Raw genomic sequence first — 16482 nt, 5'->3', positions numbered from 1 at the left:
AAAACGCTGGTGCAATTATTCCATCTTTTCATGGGTCACAATCACATTGGGCTTTTAGCCAAATGGCCCTTTACTGAGTTGTTCATTTGGGGAAAGAACCGGTAAAGATATGACATTGTTGAATCGATAAAGAAATTCATAGAAGCTCAAGAACAATAACCCCTCCTAAAACCCTAGCGCGAAGAAGATCGAGATGCAACGATCTCTCGCCAGAAGTGTTTATCTCTGTTCGCGCAGTTTGTTAACACCGAACCCTTACCCCGCTACCTCTTCATTTTGGCCCATCTATAGGCGTTTCACATCCAAAAGCCCTAATCAACCTCCTGCTGAATCAAATTCGGGTCATACCAATGACAATAACCTTCAAGACGAAGATGATATCAGCAATAAGGGTGAATTTTTACCAAAAGTTACAATATTTATTAGTTTGGATCAGGGGCGTATCTGGCAATTAGAGTATCGATTCAAATGAACCCATCTTTATTTTCCTAAATCATATATAACAGTAGTATATTTTTCAAAATTACTTAAATATATGTGTGTGCACCTATGCTCAAGAACTCCATTGGTACAATATATATATATATATATATATATATATATATATATATATATATATATATATGTGTGTGTATTAATCAATAAAAATTTAAAAAGTATAAAGTTTGAGCCTATAATTTCAAAAGTTTAGTGGGTCCAGGTTAAGTGACAAAAGTTAAACTCGTCAAATGAGAATTCTAGATCCATCTTTTTATAATAGTGCATCCATACTCTTGAAATCCTGGATCCACCTTAGGTTTGGATTAGTTCCGCTAAAAGGAAGCAGCTTGTTTTTAATTTGTTAGATTTATTTCAATTACTAAAGTTTTGATTACTAGTAATTCATTCTGATTCTGAGCACTTTGATAATTAGGTTGAAAGTGATATTGTTTTAGTAACTGAGAGAGGATTGAAACAATGATTGGGATTCATATCTGAAATTGATTCTTGTCGAATTATTACAGCGTTGAAAAAGCAGATAGATAGATTCTTTGAAGGAGACGAAGAAGCATTCCCATCAATATTTGAAGCCATATTGAAAAGGAAGTTGACTGGAAAAAGTGAGGAATCAGATGAGGAATGAATGAATGAACTTCAAGCCCAGCCTAGACAGCATGATGTTGTTGATAAGGAGTCCGACTCCAATTGAGTTGAAGCGCAGAGTATCAAGTTTTTGTATATTCATGATTCCGTCATTGTAATTGCATAAACTCTAGATGGCCTAATACCTTTGAATAGGGGTGGACATAGTTTGGGCAAACCCGAAATTCAAATTCAAATCCGAACTTTTTGGATTTTTGATTTGGATTTTCGAATTGCGGATTGGATTTTGGATTTCGGATTGGTTATTGGATTTGGTACTTGGAACTTTGGATATCCGCAAATTCAAAATTCTTATACTTTATATTTAGTTCATTATTCATATGTTAATAGTAATAAGTTCAATACTCTACTCATTAGATATTATCTCATATATTCAATATTAGTTACTCCTGCTGAGATTATGTGAACCTATTTCTTTTTTGGTTTGTTCCAAAAAGAATGATCACTTTCTAAATTTGGAAATAATTTAGCTTAAACTTCCAACTCTACCCTTAATGAGAAGCTTTTATAATCACACAAATACTCTGGATCATTTTTGACTTGTTTAGGACCACAAATTATAAAAGTCTTCATTTTTTTAAACTAAGTGCCAAGTTCACATAAATTGGAACGAAGGGAGTACTAAGTTACTATGAGAATACTTTCTATGTGGATATGGTTTTACTATTTCTACTTTTTATTGACCGTATTAATGTCTATATTGTATTTTTTTTTATAATTATTTCTTTACTTGAATACTTCATTTAGATGATTGCGGTGAGAATGAGGAACTTTTCAGGCAATTTAATATGAGTACTTCATTTGGATATTCATTTTTGTAAAAAGAAGTAACATTTCAACTTATAAGCTCAAAATCGAAAATCCAAAATATCCAAACCGATTAATCCAAAATCGAACTTAAAAAATTTGATCCAATCTGAACTTATTGGATTGGATTTGGATTGTCAATTCTTCAATCCGAAAATTTAAAATTCAAACAAAAATTTTCATATGCAATCTGAACTGCCCGAACGCTCACCCCTATCTTTGAAGTACATTTTCAAGTATTAATAGTATTAATTAGTTAATTTAAGTTTCAAGTGAAATACATAAAATATGAGTTTTAGGCATAAAGGATTAAATTGGCAGTTTAATCTTTCACATTTTCATAAAGTAGGTTTGGAACTAATTGCACTGGAGGATCTTGTTCCTCTAAATAGCTTCCTTTCAGCTTTGTTACTTCTGTAATTCGAAAAACCTTGAAGCTTGTTTGGATGGTTGTTACTACACATTGTTTCTTAATGCACTGTGTCGTATTATATTGTATTATACTATATTATTTTAAAAATACAATTTTTGACTAGATTGGATAATTTTTGTTGTTTCATAATGTCACATGCTAACAATTTGAAGAATAATTGTACAAAGTAGAATATGGGGTTGAGTAGTTATTAAAAGTAGGTTAAAGAATAATTAGAATTATATTGAGGACAAAGTTTTAAAAAGAAGTACCGTAACAACATAACTCCACCAAATCGGTCATTACATAAAAAAAGTTTTTTCATCGTTATGTAACAAAGAATTTAATAGTATAATGTAATAAGATTTAAATAGCAATTGAGTTTGATGGCCAATGACAAATAGCAAGAGGCTTACCTTGAGCCAGTGGAATCTGAAATTTTAATCTTTCCTTTCCTTTCCTTTTCAGCTTTATCATTCGTAAATATTTATATATATATATACCTTAAATGCTAAGTAGATGATTTACAAAATTTAAATTCTAACTAGTTACTGTACATAAACGCTAACAACTTAGCAAATTTAATGTTCTTGTTTAGATTTCTAAATTTACTCTATTTGATTTTAGCTTTATTTTAAAATTTCCATTTCTTAATTTTATTTCTTTTACTTTACAATTGGTGAAAAGACATTGTTCACATTAATATGATATAACAAATAAATGGCAAAATAACAAGAGTAAAATATCAACAAACAATTATTTTACCACGTAAATAAACAAGATTAAACAGCAAACATTTACAAAATAAGAAATAACAAAAAAAAAAGACAAGAATATAAAATAAACTATATGTAGTAAAAAGCAACATAATATTTTAAATTAAGTTTGTTAAATAATCAACTTCCACCACTAATACGAGGTGGACCTTTTTTCATGGTTGAAGCGATACTTGTAGACTTTTAATAAATAGAAATTTCGAAGTGGCGAGAGAAAGAAATAAAAATAATAATAATTTATAATGTCAATTCTTTCCACCTTAACTATCCATTAACAGAAATTATTCCAAAAGACGAGGAATAAAAATGAAAAGGAAACCAGAGGGACAGGAGAAAAAGAAGAAGAAAAAGTAAAAGAAAGAGAAATTTATGCGCTATGCCCACTGAAATACTAGTTAACTTTATATACATTTAAAATATTTATTTTACCTAGTTTACCAAAAAGAATTTATTTCAATTTCAGAGTCAACATTCAAAAGTACATTTTTTAGTAATAAACGCTTCGTCGTCGGGAAAAACAATTAAGCAAAACCCCCCATTTTAACATTCTTTTCGATCTACAATGTTTTCTTTTTCTATTAGTAAAAATGTAAAAGTTGTTATAAAATAAAAGCAATGCAGTAAAATATAAATAAGAAGAGATAGAAAGAAGGAAGAAGTCTTTTCTTCTTTCACTTTGGTGTATATTTCCATTGCAATTACATAGTCTTTTATAGGCATAAAAAGTAAAGATGATGGACATAAAGTAGGAGATTTAATCTCTAAGTTATTCACAACATGAGCATCCAATATAACATCCAATGTACAAACTACGTTATTCACAACATGGGCATCCAATGTAGCATCCAATGTACAAACTATTTATAACACTCCCCCTTGGATATCCATGCAAGATAATGTGTCTCATTAGGAACTTACAAAAAAAATATTGGGATGTACATAGTTATTTATAATATGCATTGCTTGTTGCCTCATTAAAAACCTTACCAGGAAAACCCAGTGGGACAAAACCTTGGTTAAAGAAAAGAGTACAGCGTGTAGTTACTTCCCCTGATGAAAAATCGCTTAATGTCTCGAATACGATGCATTCCAATCTTATATATCAGCTTTTCAAATATTGAGGTTGGTAATGCCTTAGTGAACAGATCAGCCAAATTATCACTTGAACGAACTTGTTGTATATCTATTTCACCATTCTTCTGAAGATCATGAGTGAAAAAGAATTTCGGTGAAATGTGTTTTGTTCTATCTCCTTTGATATATCCTCCTTTCAATTGAGTTATGCATGCAACATTGTCTTCATACAATATTGTTGGAATATTCTCTTTCAAAGAAAGACCACATGTTTGTTGAATGTGTTGAGTTATCGATCTCGACCAAACGCATTCTCGACTTGCTTCGTGAATGGCTATTATCTCTGCATGATTTGAAGAAGTAGCAACCATAATTTATTTTGTCGACCATCATGATATGATTGTACTTCCACTTGTAAATAAATAGCCTGTCTGAGATCGACCTTTGTGTGGATCAGACAAATATCCTGCATCTGCATAACCAATCAATGATGGCTTGGATTCATTTGAATAAAATAAACTCATATCAATGGTCTCTTGGAGGTATCTGAATATATGTTTAATACCATTCCAGTGTCTTTGTGTTGGCGAAGAACTAAATCTTGCCAATAAGCTTACTGAGAAAGCTACATCTGGTCGGGAATTATTGGCAAGATACATTAATGCCCCAATTACACGAAGATATGGTACTTCAGCACCAAGAAGCTCTTCATCATTTTCATGAGGTCAGAATGGATCTTTCTTTATATCAAGTGATCTCACAACCATCGGGGTACTCAATGGATGTGCTTTATCCATATAGAATCGCTTTAAAATCTTTTCGGTGTATGTTGATTGATGGACAAATATTCCATCTTTCATATACTCAATTTGTAGACCAAGACAAAATTTTGTCTTTCCAAGATCTTTCATTTCAAATTCTTTCTTCAAACAGTCTACTGTTTTTGGAAGCTCCTCAGGAGTTCCAATGATATTTAAATCATCAACATACACAGCGATTATAACAAATTCAGATCCAGACCTTTTTATAAAGACACAAGGACAAATTGGATCATTCTTGTACCCTTCTTTCAACAGGTATTCACTCAGGCGATTGTACCACATACGACCTGATTGTTTCAATCCGTATAAAGATTTCTGAAGCTTTATTGAACAAGTTTCTCGAAAACTTTTATATGCTTCTGGCACTTTAAATCCCTCAGGTACTTTCATAAAAATTTCGTTGTCTAATGATCCATACAAATAGGCTGTAACAACATCCATTAGATGCATATCAAGTTTTTCTTGCACTGCCATATTTATGAGATACCTGAAGGTGATAGCATCCACTACAGGAGAATATGTCTCCATATAATCAATTCCAGGCCTTTGGAAAAACCTTTGTGCCACAAGTCGCGTCTTATATCTAACGACTTCATTTTTATCATTTCGTTTTCGCACAAAAAACTCATTTATACCCTATTGGCTTTATGCCTTCAGGTGTTAGAACTATGGGTCCGAAGACTTCACGTTTTCCAAGTGAAGTTAACTCTTACTGGATAGCGTCTTTTCATTTTGGCGAATCATTTCTCTGTCTACATTCATTGATAGATTTTGGTTCAAGATCCTCATCTTGTTGCATTATTTCAACAGTAACAGTATAAGCAAAAATGTTATCGATAAAAATATTATTTCGGTTCCATATTTTTCCGGTTGAGACGTAATTTATTGATATCTCTTCATTCTCATTATTTTGAGGTACCTGGACCTCCCTTAAGGTCTTATCATTTGTTACGTCTTGGGGCTCTTCTTGAGCCACTACCTCTGTGTTATGTTCACTTTGATCACTTGCTCCTTTTCTTCTTCGAGGATTTTATCTTTAGAACCGATTGGTCTACCACGTTTCAAGCATGGCTTAGACTCATTTGCTTTAATTAATTGTCCGGCCGGGATATCAAGTCGAATTGGAGCATTAGCAGCTGGAATATGTGACTTAGTCACCCTTGGTAGGTCAGTGAATGCATTTGGCAATTGATTTGCAATATTTTGCAAATGAATAATCTTTTGAACCTCTTGTTCACATTGATTTGTTCGAGGATCTAAATGAGACAGTGGTAATGCATTCCAATCTATCTTCTTTTTCAGCTGCTTATTTTCTCCCCCTAATGTTGGATATACTGATTCATCAAAATGACAATCAGAAAATCTTGCCGTAAATAAATCTCCAGTCATCGGCTCTAGATATTTTATAATAGAAGGAGATTCATATCCAACATATATCCCCAACCTTCTTTGAGGACCCATCTTTGTGCGTTGTGGTGGAGCAATTGGAACATATATCGCACAACCAAAGATCCTAAGATGGGAAATATTTGGCTCCTGACCAAAAGCCAATTGCAATGGGGAGACTTTATGATAACTTGTGGGCCTTATCCGCACAAGTGCTGCTGCGTGCAAAATAGCATGACCCCATACTGAAATGGGAAGTTTTGTTCTCATAAGCATTGGTCTAGCAATTAATTGGAGGCGTTTGATCAATGATTCTGCTAGACCATTTTGTGTATGAACATGAGCAACCGGATGCTCAATTGTTATCCCAGTTGAAATACAATAATCATTAAAGGCTTGGGATGTAAACTCACCAGCATTATCAAGACGAATTGTCTTAATTGCATAATCTGGAAATTGTGCTCTTAGCTTTATTATTTGAGCCAACAATCTCGCAAATGCCATATTGCGAGTTGATAGTAAGCACACATGTGACCATCTTGTAGATGCATCTACCAAAACCATATAATATTTGAATGGTCCATATGGAGGGTGAATGAGCCCACATATATCGCCCTGTATATGTTCTAGAAATGCAGGGGATTCCATTCTAACTTTAATAGTTGATGGTCTAATAATTAATTTTCCTTGAGAACATGCAGCACAAGAGAATTCCTTAAATTGAAAAATCTTCTGGTTCTTCATTGCATGTCCATGTGAATTCTCAATTATTTTACGCATCATATTAGAACCAGGATGACCCAACCAGTCATGCCAAATAATAAAATTATCTTGATTAATAAACTTCTCGTTTACTACGGCATGTGTTTCAATCCTGCTAATACTTGTGTAGTATAAGCCGGAGGAAAGAGCAGGTAACATTTCAAGCACATATTTCTTACCGGACATTATTGTAGTAATATAAAGATATTCAATCTTTTCATCATTTGTAGTCTCAATATGATAGCCATTTTGGCGAATATCTTTGAAACTTAATAAGTTTCTTTGAGATTTACTACAATATAGTGCTTCATCAATAGCCAAATTTGTTCCTCCTGGTAGTAATAAATTGGCTCTTCCAGAACCTTCAATTAATCTTGTACTACCGGATATTGTATTAACATTCGCTTCTTTCATTACCAAATAAGAGAAATATCTCTTATCTTTTAAAATAGTGTGTGTTGTAGCACTATCCAGAAGACATATATCATCTTTATTAATCTTGAGTCCAACTGAAGACTGGGGAATTTTCATATTCTTCATAAAAAAGACAAATAATACATCATAAGAAATATGAAAGACAAGCAGGAAAAAAACATTAAGAAATACATTAGAAATGTAGAAACTAGCCACACATGATGCATTAGGAAAATACACTCAAGAAAAATAAACTAGTTGCAAACATAAAAATAACAACTTTTATAGCTTCATTCCCCAGTAAGATGATTAGTTCTTCAATCAATATCCTCAAAGAAGTCTCCAGTTTCTAAATGAGTAATATTTGTTAGGCCTCCAAAATCATCATCTTTATATGCAAGATGTGCCTTAGAATCATATTTGTTTGAGGGACCTGCTTCATCATCATTATTTTGAAAGGTCAAGTGTGCCTTCACGTTATTTTCTTTTTTTCTGAGGGAGGCTTGATAAAGTTTGACAAAATGATTTGGCGTACGACAAATGTGTGCCCAATGACAATTCATACCACATTAGTGACACATACTAGTTTTACCTTTTGAATGATTAATTTGAGAACACTTATTGTTCTCCAATTTATTTCCACCATAATGACGATAATTGTTTCGTCCCCTGCCACGTCCACGTTTACGACCATGTCCATGACCACGGTAATTATTTTGTTTTCTTTCAAACTGATATATGTTGCTACAGTATTCACTTCCGGAAATGGAGCTGACCCAGTGGGACGGGCTTCATGATTTTTCATTAATAGAGTATTATTCTGCTCGGCCACAAGTACGCATGTGATTAACTCAGAATATTTCTTAAAACCCTTTTCACGGTATTGTTGTTGTAGCACCACATTTGAAACGTGAAAAGTAGAAAATGTTTTTTTCCAATAAATCCTCATCTGTGATAGTGTCTCCACATAATTTTAATAGAGAACTTACTTTAAAGATGACAGAATTATACTCACTTACGGTTTTAAAGTCTTGCAGCCTTAAATGTATCCACTCATACCGAGCTTTCGGTAATACCGTAAGTTTTAGGTGTTCATACCGATCTTTCAAATTAATCCATAATTCAAGTGAATCTTTTACGGTTAAATATTTAGTTTTTAACCCTTTATGCAAATGATGACGAAGGAAAATCATGACCTTTGCTTTATCCTGATTTGATGTTTCATTTCCTTGTATAACAGTATTTCCAAGACCTTTAACGTCAAGGTGAATTTCAGCATCAAGGATGCATGGTAAATAGTTCCTCCTGGTGATGTCAAGTGCCACAAATTCAAGTTTTGATAAATTTGACATAGTGAAAACTATCATAAAAGATGAATAAGTTAGAGAAATAATTATAATAATAAATAATTAATGAAAACAAAACGATTAAGGTAAAAGAAATGAAAATAGAGTTATATCATGTTAACAATCTACTATTTCATTTTATTCTTGCCATAAAGTAGAAATTACATACTTGTTTCATTTCACTTTATATTATTGATATATATGTGTTAATAGAATTGAACGTGACTAACATTATTTATATGTTCCAATAAATATAAAGTAATTAAACTATAAAATTATTGCCTGTCAATTCATTTCTCACAGTTCTTTAAAATGCCTTAAAGATATGTTTTGATCTAGGGAGTCCATGAATATTATAAGTATATCATTAGTGCAGAGCTAGTTTGATGACTTTGAGGTCCTCTAAGAGTTGAGTACGGAAGGAAATAGTTATTTTATCACTGCAATGTACTTAAACTATTTAAGATGCCCAAGCGCACAAGTAATCTGCAAACAATGAGCATATGATATGTACTGCCATAAATAAAATGATTATAATGATACATACCTTAATAAAATATGGCTCAACTTAGCGGGAGTTAAGAATAAAATTAGAGCTTCGTGCTGATAACGTGTTATAAAATAAAAGCAATGCAGTAAAATGTAAATAAGAAGAGATAGAAAGAAGGAAGAAATCTTTTCTTCTTTCACTTTGTTGTATATTTCCATTGCAATTACATAGCTGTTTATAGGCATAAAAAGTAAAGATGATGGACATAAAGTAGTAGATTTAATTTTTAAGCTATTCACAATATGAATATCCAATGTAGCATCCAATGTACAAACTATGATATTAACAACATGAACATATGTACAAACTATTTATAACAAAAAATATTTTTTTGTCATTCCTATGTTATTTCCCTGTATAGTATCTACTTAACACTTCAGGCAAAGTTGTAACACACAGGGAGCTAAAACCCTAAAACCATGAGACTTCTTTGTGTTCTCGCAATTTCCATATCTCTCAAAACTTCAAATCAAATTTGAATTATATCAACAGCAGTAGTAAAATCATACACTCCCCAGTTGTTTCTCATTTCCCTTCAAAGTTTAGATTCTTCTCATCATCAGAAAATGATTCATCGAATCAGAACGCATCTGAACCAAGCCCTCAGCCGGAGACGCCCGAGACTAGCTTGGACGAACCCACAAAGAAAGAGGTCTCTCTCAATGTTGAAGACATCAACAATAAAGGTGGGAAAACTTGTATTTTCTGATCTTCATATTTTTTTGGGGGTTCAGTGACTGTAATTTCTGAAATATGCGAAAATGGGGTTGTGGGGTTAATTTCCTCGCTGACAAAAGTATGGACGAAATTAGTTTTTGGTCTATGATGCATGTAGTATACTAGGAAACTGCATTATTTAGCGATTTTGCTGATTAATCTTTATAAAAAGAGTGATTTTTCTGGTTAAATTAATGGATCTCTTTTGCTATGATTGATGCTGAGTTACCCGTATCTGTGTTGGTGGGAGGTAGCAGATACTTGGTGGAATAGTTGAGATGCGTAAGCTGCACGGACACCAAGAGATAAAAATAAAATAATTAATGCTGATTGCTAACAATAAGATATTGGAGACAATTTAAGGGACATAATTCTAGGTTCTAGTCCTTATAAAAAAAGGATAGAATTCTGGGTTCTAGTTTATTATCGTCTCTATGTTTGTTACTCCAATTGCAATGTCCCAGAAAAAGGAGTTCTTTTTCAACTTTCATGGCGTTCTGCCCAATGGATATTCCTTTAGGAGTACTTTGTTGTATAAGATCGGGGATTATATATTTAAATTTAAATGTGTATCTTGGTTTCATATTAAGTAATCTTGTTTATTATATCTGCTGTAGAGTTGAAGACGCGGATTGAGGAGTACTTCAACAAGGGCAATGAAGAGGCGCTACCATCAATTCTAGAAGCAATTTTAAAGAGGAAGTTGACGAGAAAGCATGAGCATACAGATGATGAGTTAATGGAGGAGCTTCAAATGAAACCCCTGGATGATGTAAATGACCAAGAGTTTGAATCAGATTTTGAGGATGCTCACTCCACTGATGAAGAGATTGAAGATTTGTATGACACAACGGATTTAGTGAAAAGGAGAATGGCGTCTGATCAATTCTTCAACATGGATGACAGAAAGTGGGATGATATGATAAAAGAGGCTACCGAGCATGGGTATCTTAGGGATACGAAGGAGTGTGAGGAGATTTTGCAGGAGATGCTTAGCTGGGATAAAATTCTACCTGGTACTACTTCTGTATGCTCTTATGACTTCTTGAAAAGTTTTTCAGATTAGGCAGGTGCATAAATTCTTTCCTCCAATTAACAACTAAATATAATATCTATGCTCCAATTCAGCTATCCTACTGATAATGCCGGAACTTTGATGGGCACAGGGTATCAAATCCACAATGAGTTTTATAGTTAAATAAATTTTCGTTTTCTAATTCCTTTCCCGTTAGGCTTATGAAATTGGTGTAGTTAAGAAAAGAACGATTAAAACTCAAAGAGGTGTGGTAGAAACAATGAAAAAGTAAATGCAAATTTCTTGATTGAGCAAATTACATGTTACCTGCATAGCAAAATTCTTTAACTCTTCAGTCAGTTATATATATCCTTGCTTGCTAATTTTTTGATAGCTTGTACGAAGTTACAAACTTTATTATATTTCAGTTTCACGTAACGTTGTCTCTTTAGGACACAATACCTGAACTTGTCTTTTACAGAGTGTAGAGTCAGTTTTTGGTGATCTATTTGACATTATTTTGTATTTGGATTCATTGACTCATTGGATGTTTTATTTTACCCAGACGAAATTAAGAAGAAGGTGGAAGTTAAATTTGATGAGATAGGTGAAAGGGTTGAAAATGGTGAGATTACTCCTGAAGAAGGCTATGCATTGTTCAAGGAGTTTGAGGATGGGGTGGTCGTGGAGTGCGCAAAACTGATGGAGAAGGATGCTCCACAGTTTGATGACAATATGTTGCCAGATAAGAACAAGAATTTGGATGACCCGCCAGGTGAAGGGCCGGTTCTTAGATGGCAAACAAGGGTGGTCTTTGCTCCTGGTGGTGATGCATGGCATCCGAAAAACAGGAAAGTCAAATTGGCTGTTACGGTGAAAGAGTTGGGTCTGTCAAAACATCAATTTCGTTGCTTAAGAGAATTGGTTGGGAACCACTACCATCCTGGGAGAGACGAGCTTACAATAACTAGTGAAAGGTAAGGTCACATTGTGGGTCATCTAAATTACTAATGTCTGATCTTGTTACGGGGTCACTGTTACTGTATGTTTAGGCTTATCTTCTAACTGCGTTTTATTATGTAACTACCTGTTGAAACAATTAGTTAGGAATTATTTGACTGCTGCTTATTGGTGCTCCTTTATACACGCACTTGAAGTTTGTGAGGCTTACCAGGAATAAATATTTCTTTTTCCTCAGATTTGAAGACCGCGAGGAGAATAGGAAGGACTGCCTGAGGACTCTATTTGGTCTCATTGAAGAGGCTGGAAAGGCTAACAAAATGGTAGAGGATGTTCGAACTTCATATGTGAAGCAGCGACTCAAAGCAAATCCTGCATTCTGGAAAGGCTGCATGCAAAAACCATGAAGCTAAAAGAATCTAGCTTGCTGCATGCATGACATAAGCTCTTTCCAGCTGGCATTTTCTTGAGAAGATAAAGGAGAGGTTATTGATGTGCCTTCTCTTTGATATTTTAGAACATTTTTCCACATTCACAATTAGTACAGGTTTGCAAGGGCAACTCTTACATGGTCTGGTGCGAAAGAATTATCAGTTACTTTTGGTGGCATGGTGATGTATTAGCTACCCTTCTCAAACCATATCAAGAAGAATAGTAGTCAAACTCAAAACTTTTTCAAGCTGCTTTTGCCATCTATGTTCTAGTTCTTAAAGCCCTATAAGTTGTGCGCTAATCTGGGGTGTGAACTGTGGTATGTGATTTTTCTTAGTTTGGTGTTGTTGTGTCCTGCTTTGGGGTGTGAACTGTGCTAGGCTGTTTGGGATGTGATTTTTCTTAGTTTGGTGTTGTTGTGTCCTGCTTTTTAGTTATTTTGTTAGCATTATTAGTTGCAAACTTCATTTTCAGTTGATCCTTCCTGAGCAGGTCGCACACTTGGGAGTAATGGAATTCATATTGCTACCAAAGTGGTATCCAGTAAACAGATCGCCCTTCTCAGTTTCAAGATACAAATTGAGTGGGAGATCATAGATTAAAGCTTTGTTAATCACTTGTAGAGGGTCTGGTGCTGATGGAATGATCATTGATGATCCAAGTGGTGTCAGTGAAGAACTTGAATCTGAATTATCATCTATTTGCTGTATAATCTATATGTTTGAAGCTGATCATGCCTGTAGCCAGCTAATGATGAAACCTAGAACATTTTTCACTTTTAACAAGATTAGCAATCAAATGTAGTGTGTTTTCCGATCTTGACTACCTGAGCCACCAGTCTGTTAACTGCTGTAATGATATTTTCATTCTTGATAATAGTGATGTTCGTTCCAGCTTGTACGCACTTTGACAAATTGCCAGATACCTGTCGTGCTGTGTACCTTGTGCATTTGAAATGTCGTCGTGCGTCCATACTGATATGTTTAGATGACTTTGCTATTTGTATAAAGTCAGATCCATATCGTTCCCAGATTATAATACGCTGAGAAATCGCTGATTTGGTTCCCAATCTATAACCGGGCCAGTGGCATGAAAAATCTCCCCAATATTCCACCCAGATATAGCGAACTCTTCAAGCTGTGCGTCCATGATAAATCTAACGCATGGAGAGGATCAGCAAATAGCAATTATGTTCCCCAGTAATCAACTGACTAGAGAATAGTGGTGAAAAAGTAGAGATAAAAAAATGTGATGTAGGATCAATCTGTAGACAGAAGAAGGGAACTGGATGTACTAAAGAGAAAGTAACAGCCTTTGTAAGGACATGTTGAAGTTAAATACTGGAGTATTATCTATGCTCATTATTCCACATATCATTATGACTTCTCACCTCAAATAATTAACAAGATAGCCATTAACTTGTGACAAATCGAAAATATTAATGCTTTTCCTTTGTGGTAGCTAATTTTGTTACATCTTCCTTGCATGGGCATGGCATTTATTAAGTTTCTGTAAGGTCAATATGTAGGGAGTGAATGCTAAAAGAGCAAAGCGGCTGACACTAAAGAATATGTTGCAATGTTAGAATGGTTGGAAAACTTTCTAAATCAAGGTTCTCTTGGCATCTGCCTTCTCCTCCTAGTTCTCCTCATCATTCTCCTCGTCCTTTCCATGATCAGCCACCGCCTGCAGCTGCCACCACTTGATGGATTTTGCCTGTACCTCATGCCTATTATATGTCTATTGTCCATTATCCGCCCCATAGAGCCAGTGAATTCTGCTGTTTATGTATGTGCCAATTTTTTTAACACATACAGTCTAAGATAGACACAGTGGCGGAGCCACATGTATCGTCGGAAAATTGCACAGTGTACCTAGGTAATTTTTTTTAATGTAATTATATGCTATATATTGATTCCCTTGGCTTCTTCGTGCGTTTACTTTTTTATATTTTGACTCCCTTTAGTGAAAATTCTAGCTCTGCCAGTGGTTAGATGAGTGGGTTCTGTCAAAACCCATTAGATATGGTCATATCTCAGAATAGCCTGTGAAGACCATTAAGGCAACCAACGTTCTTCAAAGGCTTTCAAGTGGCCTCTGTGGTGGATTTGGATAAGAGTTGTTTCTGTTTGCAAAACTAGCAATGATGGTTAAACCCAAATAACATGTATTTTTTCTTCGTTGGGGTTTTTATTTTTTATTTTTATTTTTTCTGAAATGCAGAGTGATCAAAATCCTGTTTGTACTTGTCTGGATAGATTTTGCATACCTCAGATTATTTGTTGAATAGTATATTCCAAATTAAAACAAAATTGGGAAAGAGATCCCAAAAATACAAGAAAAAATTCTCTGTCAAGAATTGGATTCGAACCCATGCCCTTTCGGACCAGTACCTGAAACTGGCGCCTTAGACCAACTCGGCCATCTTGACGACGGAGCTAAATTACTGGAGAAACACAGTCTCACGAGAATATGTTAAGGACGAAGAATATCTATTGAAACATCTAAAGTCTGCCTACAGTTTCTTTTTACATTTTTGGTGGCCATTGGATGACATTAGCTACATATATACTAGCAAAATAACTCAACAAACTTATGTAAAAACAGCATGAGCTCTATTATAACATTCTTTTTTCTAATCAGCAAATGCAGAATTTACCTCTTTTGTCACTTTAGTTTGAGTGTTTGACCTCAAACATATAACAACACTTCATTGATAACTTTCTCTGGACCCTGTGTTCAGCTGGAGGAGTCACTTGAGTATAAACGAAAAAAGAAAGAAAAAAACTTGAGGAGAACTGAAGGAAAGAGTAAAGCTTGAGCCTCGACCATCATTTTTCTTTCCCATCATTGATTATTTGAGAATGCTATCCTTTTCTTAAAAGGTGACGAATGCAGTGTCGATTATAAAAGAAGGCAGAAAAGCCAAAAACAACTGGATAAACTCAAAACTACTCCTGCATCAGCATTAACACCAGTGCTTATTGTTTCCCTGTAGGCTTTTCTAGTCAGTTCTAGGCTTCTAACTTAAAGGATTTCTATATTACTTTCATCTTTAGCATTAGTACAAGAGACTGTTTATGACGAAAAATGCACATCCAAGCGGATTTAGGACGGATTCTATGAGTCAAATGAATTCCTTATTTTTTTATTGAACTATCTATACATATACATATGCAAAAAAATTAATGTATGCATATGCTAAAATCACACTCGTTTTCAACTCACTAACTCTATATCCTAAAAGCGGCTTTGTATTCAGGCACCACATCCTCCACCACAGCCTGCACCGCAGCCTGCTGCACATCCGGCGCCTCCATAGGCACTTGATTCTGCTGCTGCTGATTTATCTCTTGGCACTGCCCCTTGTGCACATGACAATATTATGAACGTTACGACGAAAATCGCAGCCAAAATTCCCAAGAATGTTACCAAAACATTAGTTCCAATATTACCAAAGCCTTCACCATCAATCAAAATCCTTATTTCTCTTGCCATCTTTTCTCTTCAATCTGTTGTGTGATTGTTTTTGACTTGTTTTTTGTGAGGAAATGAAGGAGAACTTATAGTTGTTCCAAAGGCCAAATTCACTAAAATTGACCCTTCTTTTCTTTGCTAAATATGTCTCTAAGTCATGTCTAAACTTTTTATAACTTTATATATATATGTGATGTTTCTCTATTTCAAGACTTACGATGGTGGGTCAACACAGCCCACTATCAAGATTTGGAGTTTTCAGATCCCACTCTACTTTGTCACTTTCTATGATGTGTGAGAAAGATAGCATCACAGTTATAAGCCCATTAGTTTGACACCTCAAATCCAAATGTACCCTCGACTGTATGAATTTTCTATATCTATTCTGCT

General features: G+C 34.4%; 1 protein-coding gene, 1 long non-coding RNA gene and 1 other non-coding gene across 3 annotated transcripts; 2 read left to right on the top strand and 1 right to left on the bottom strand.

The window, feature by feature from the left end:
* The first annotated feature begins 85 nt into the window (after positions 1 to 85).
* LOC104220003 (uncharacterized) lies at positions 86 to 1470 on the top strand. The gene is made up of 2 exons (XR_011405933.1): positions 86 to 392; positions 1005 to 1470. It is a non-coding gene; the product is annotated as an uncharacterized lncRNA (long non-coding RNA).
* A 6817-nt stretch (positions 1471 to 8287) lies between these two features.
* On the top strand, positions 8288 to 12778 carry LOC104227650 (uncharacterized). The gene is given in 6 exon segments (XM_009779929.2): positions 8288 to 8302; positions 9916 to 10177; positions 10826 to 11224; positions 11789 to 12200; positions 12422 to 12561; positions 12564 to 12778. Coding segments are annotated over 6 exon segments (1287 nt in total). The 3' UTR covers positions 12623 to 12778.
* A 2187-nt stretch (positions 12779 to 14965) lies between these two features.
* TRNAL-CAG (transfer RNA leucine (anticodon CAG)) lies at positions 14966 to 15046 on the bottom strand. The gene has a single exon. It is a non-coding gene; the product is annotated as a tRNA-Leu (tRNA).
* Between the last annotated feature and the right edge of the window lie 1436 nt (positions 15047 to 16482).

This window comes from Nicotiana sylvestris, chromosome 3, assembly GCF_000393655.2.
Source record: "Nicotiana sylvestris chromosome 3, ASM39365v2, whole genome shotgun sequence".
NCBI lineage: Eukaryota > Viridiplantae > Streptophyta > Magnoliopsida > Solanales > Solanaceae > Nicotiana > Nicotiana sylvestris.
Note: the sequence above shows the minus strand (reverse complement) of the source record. Positions and strands in the feature narration are given on the sequence as shown.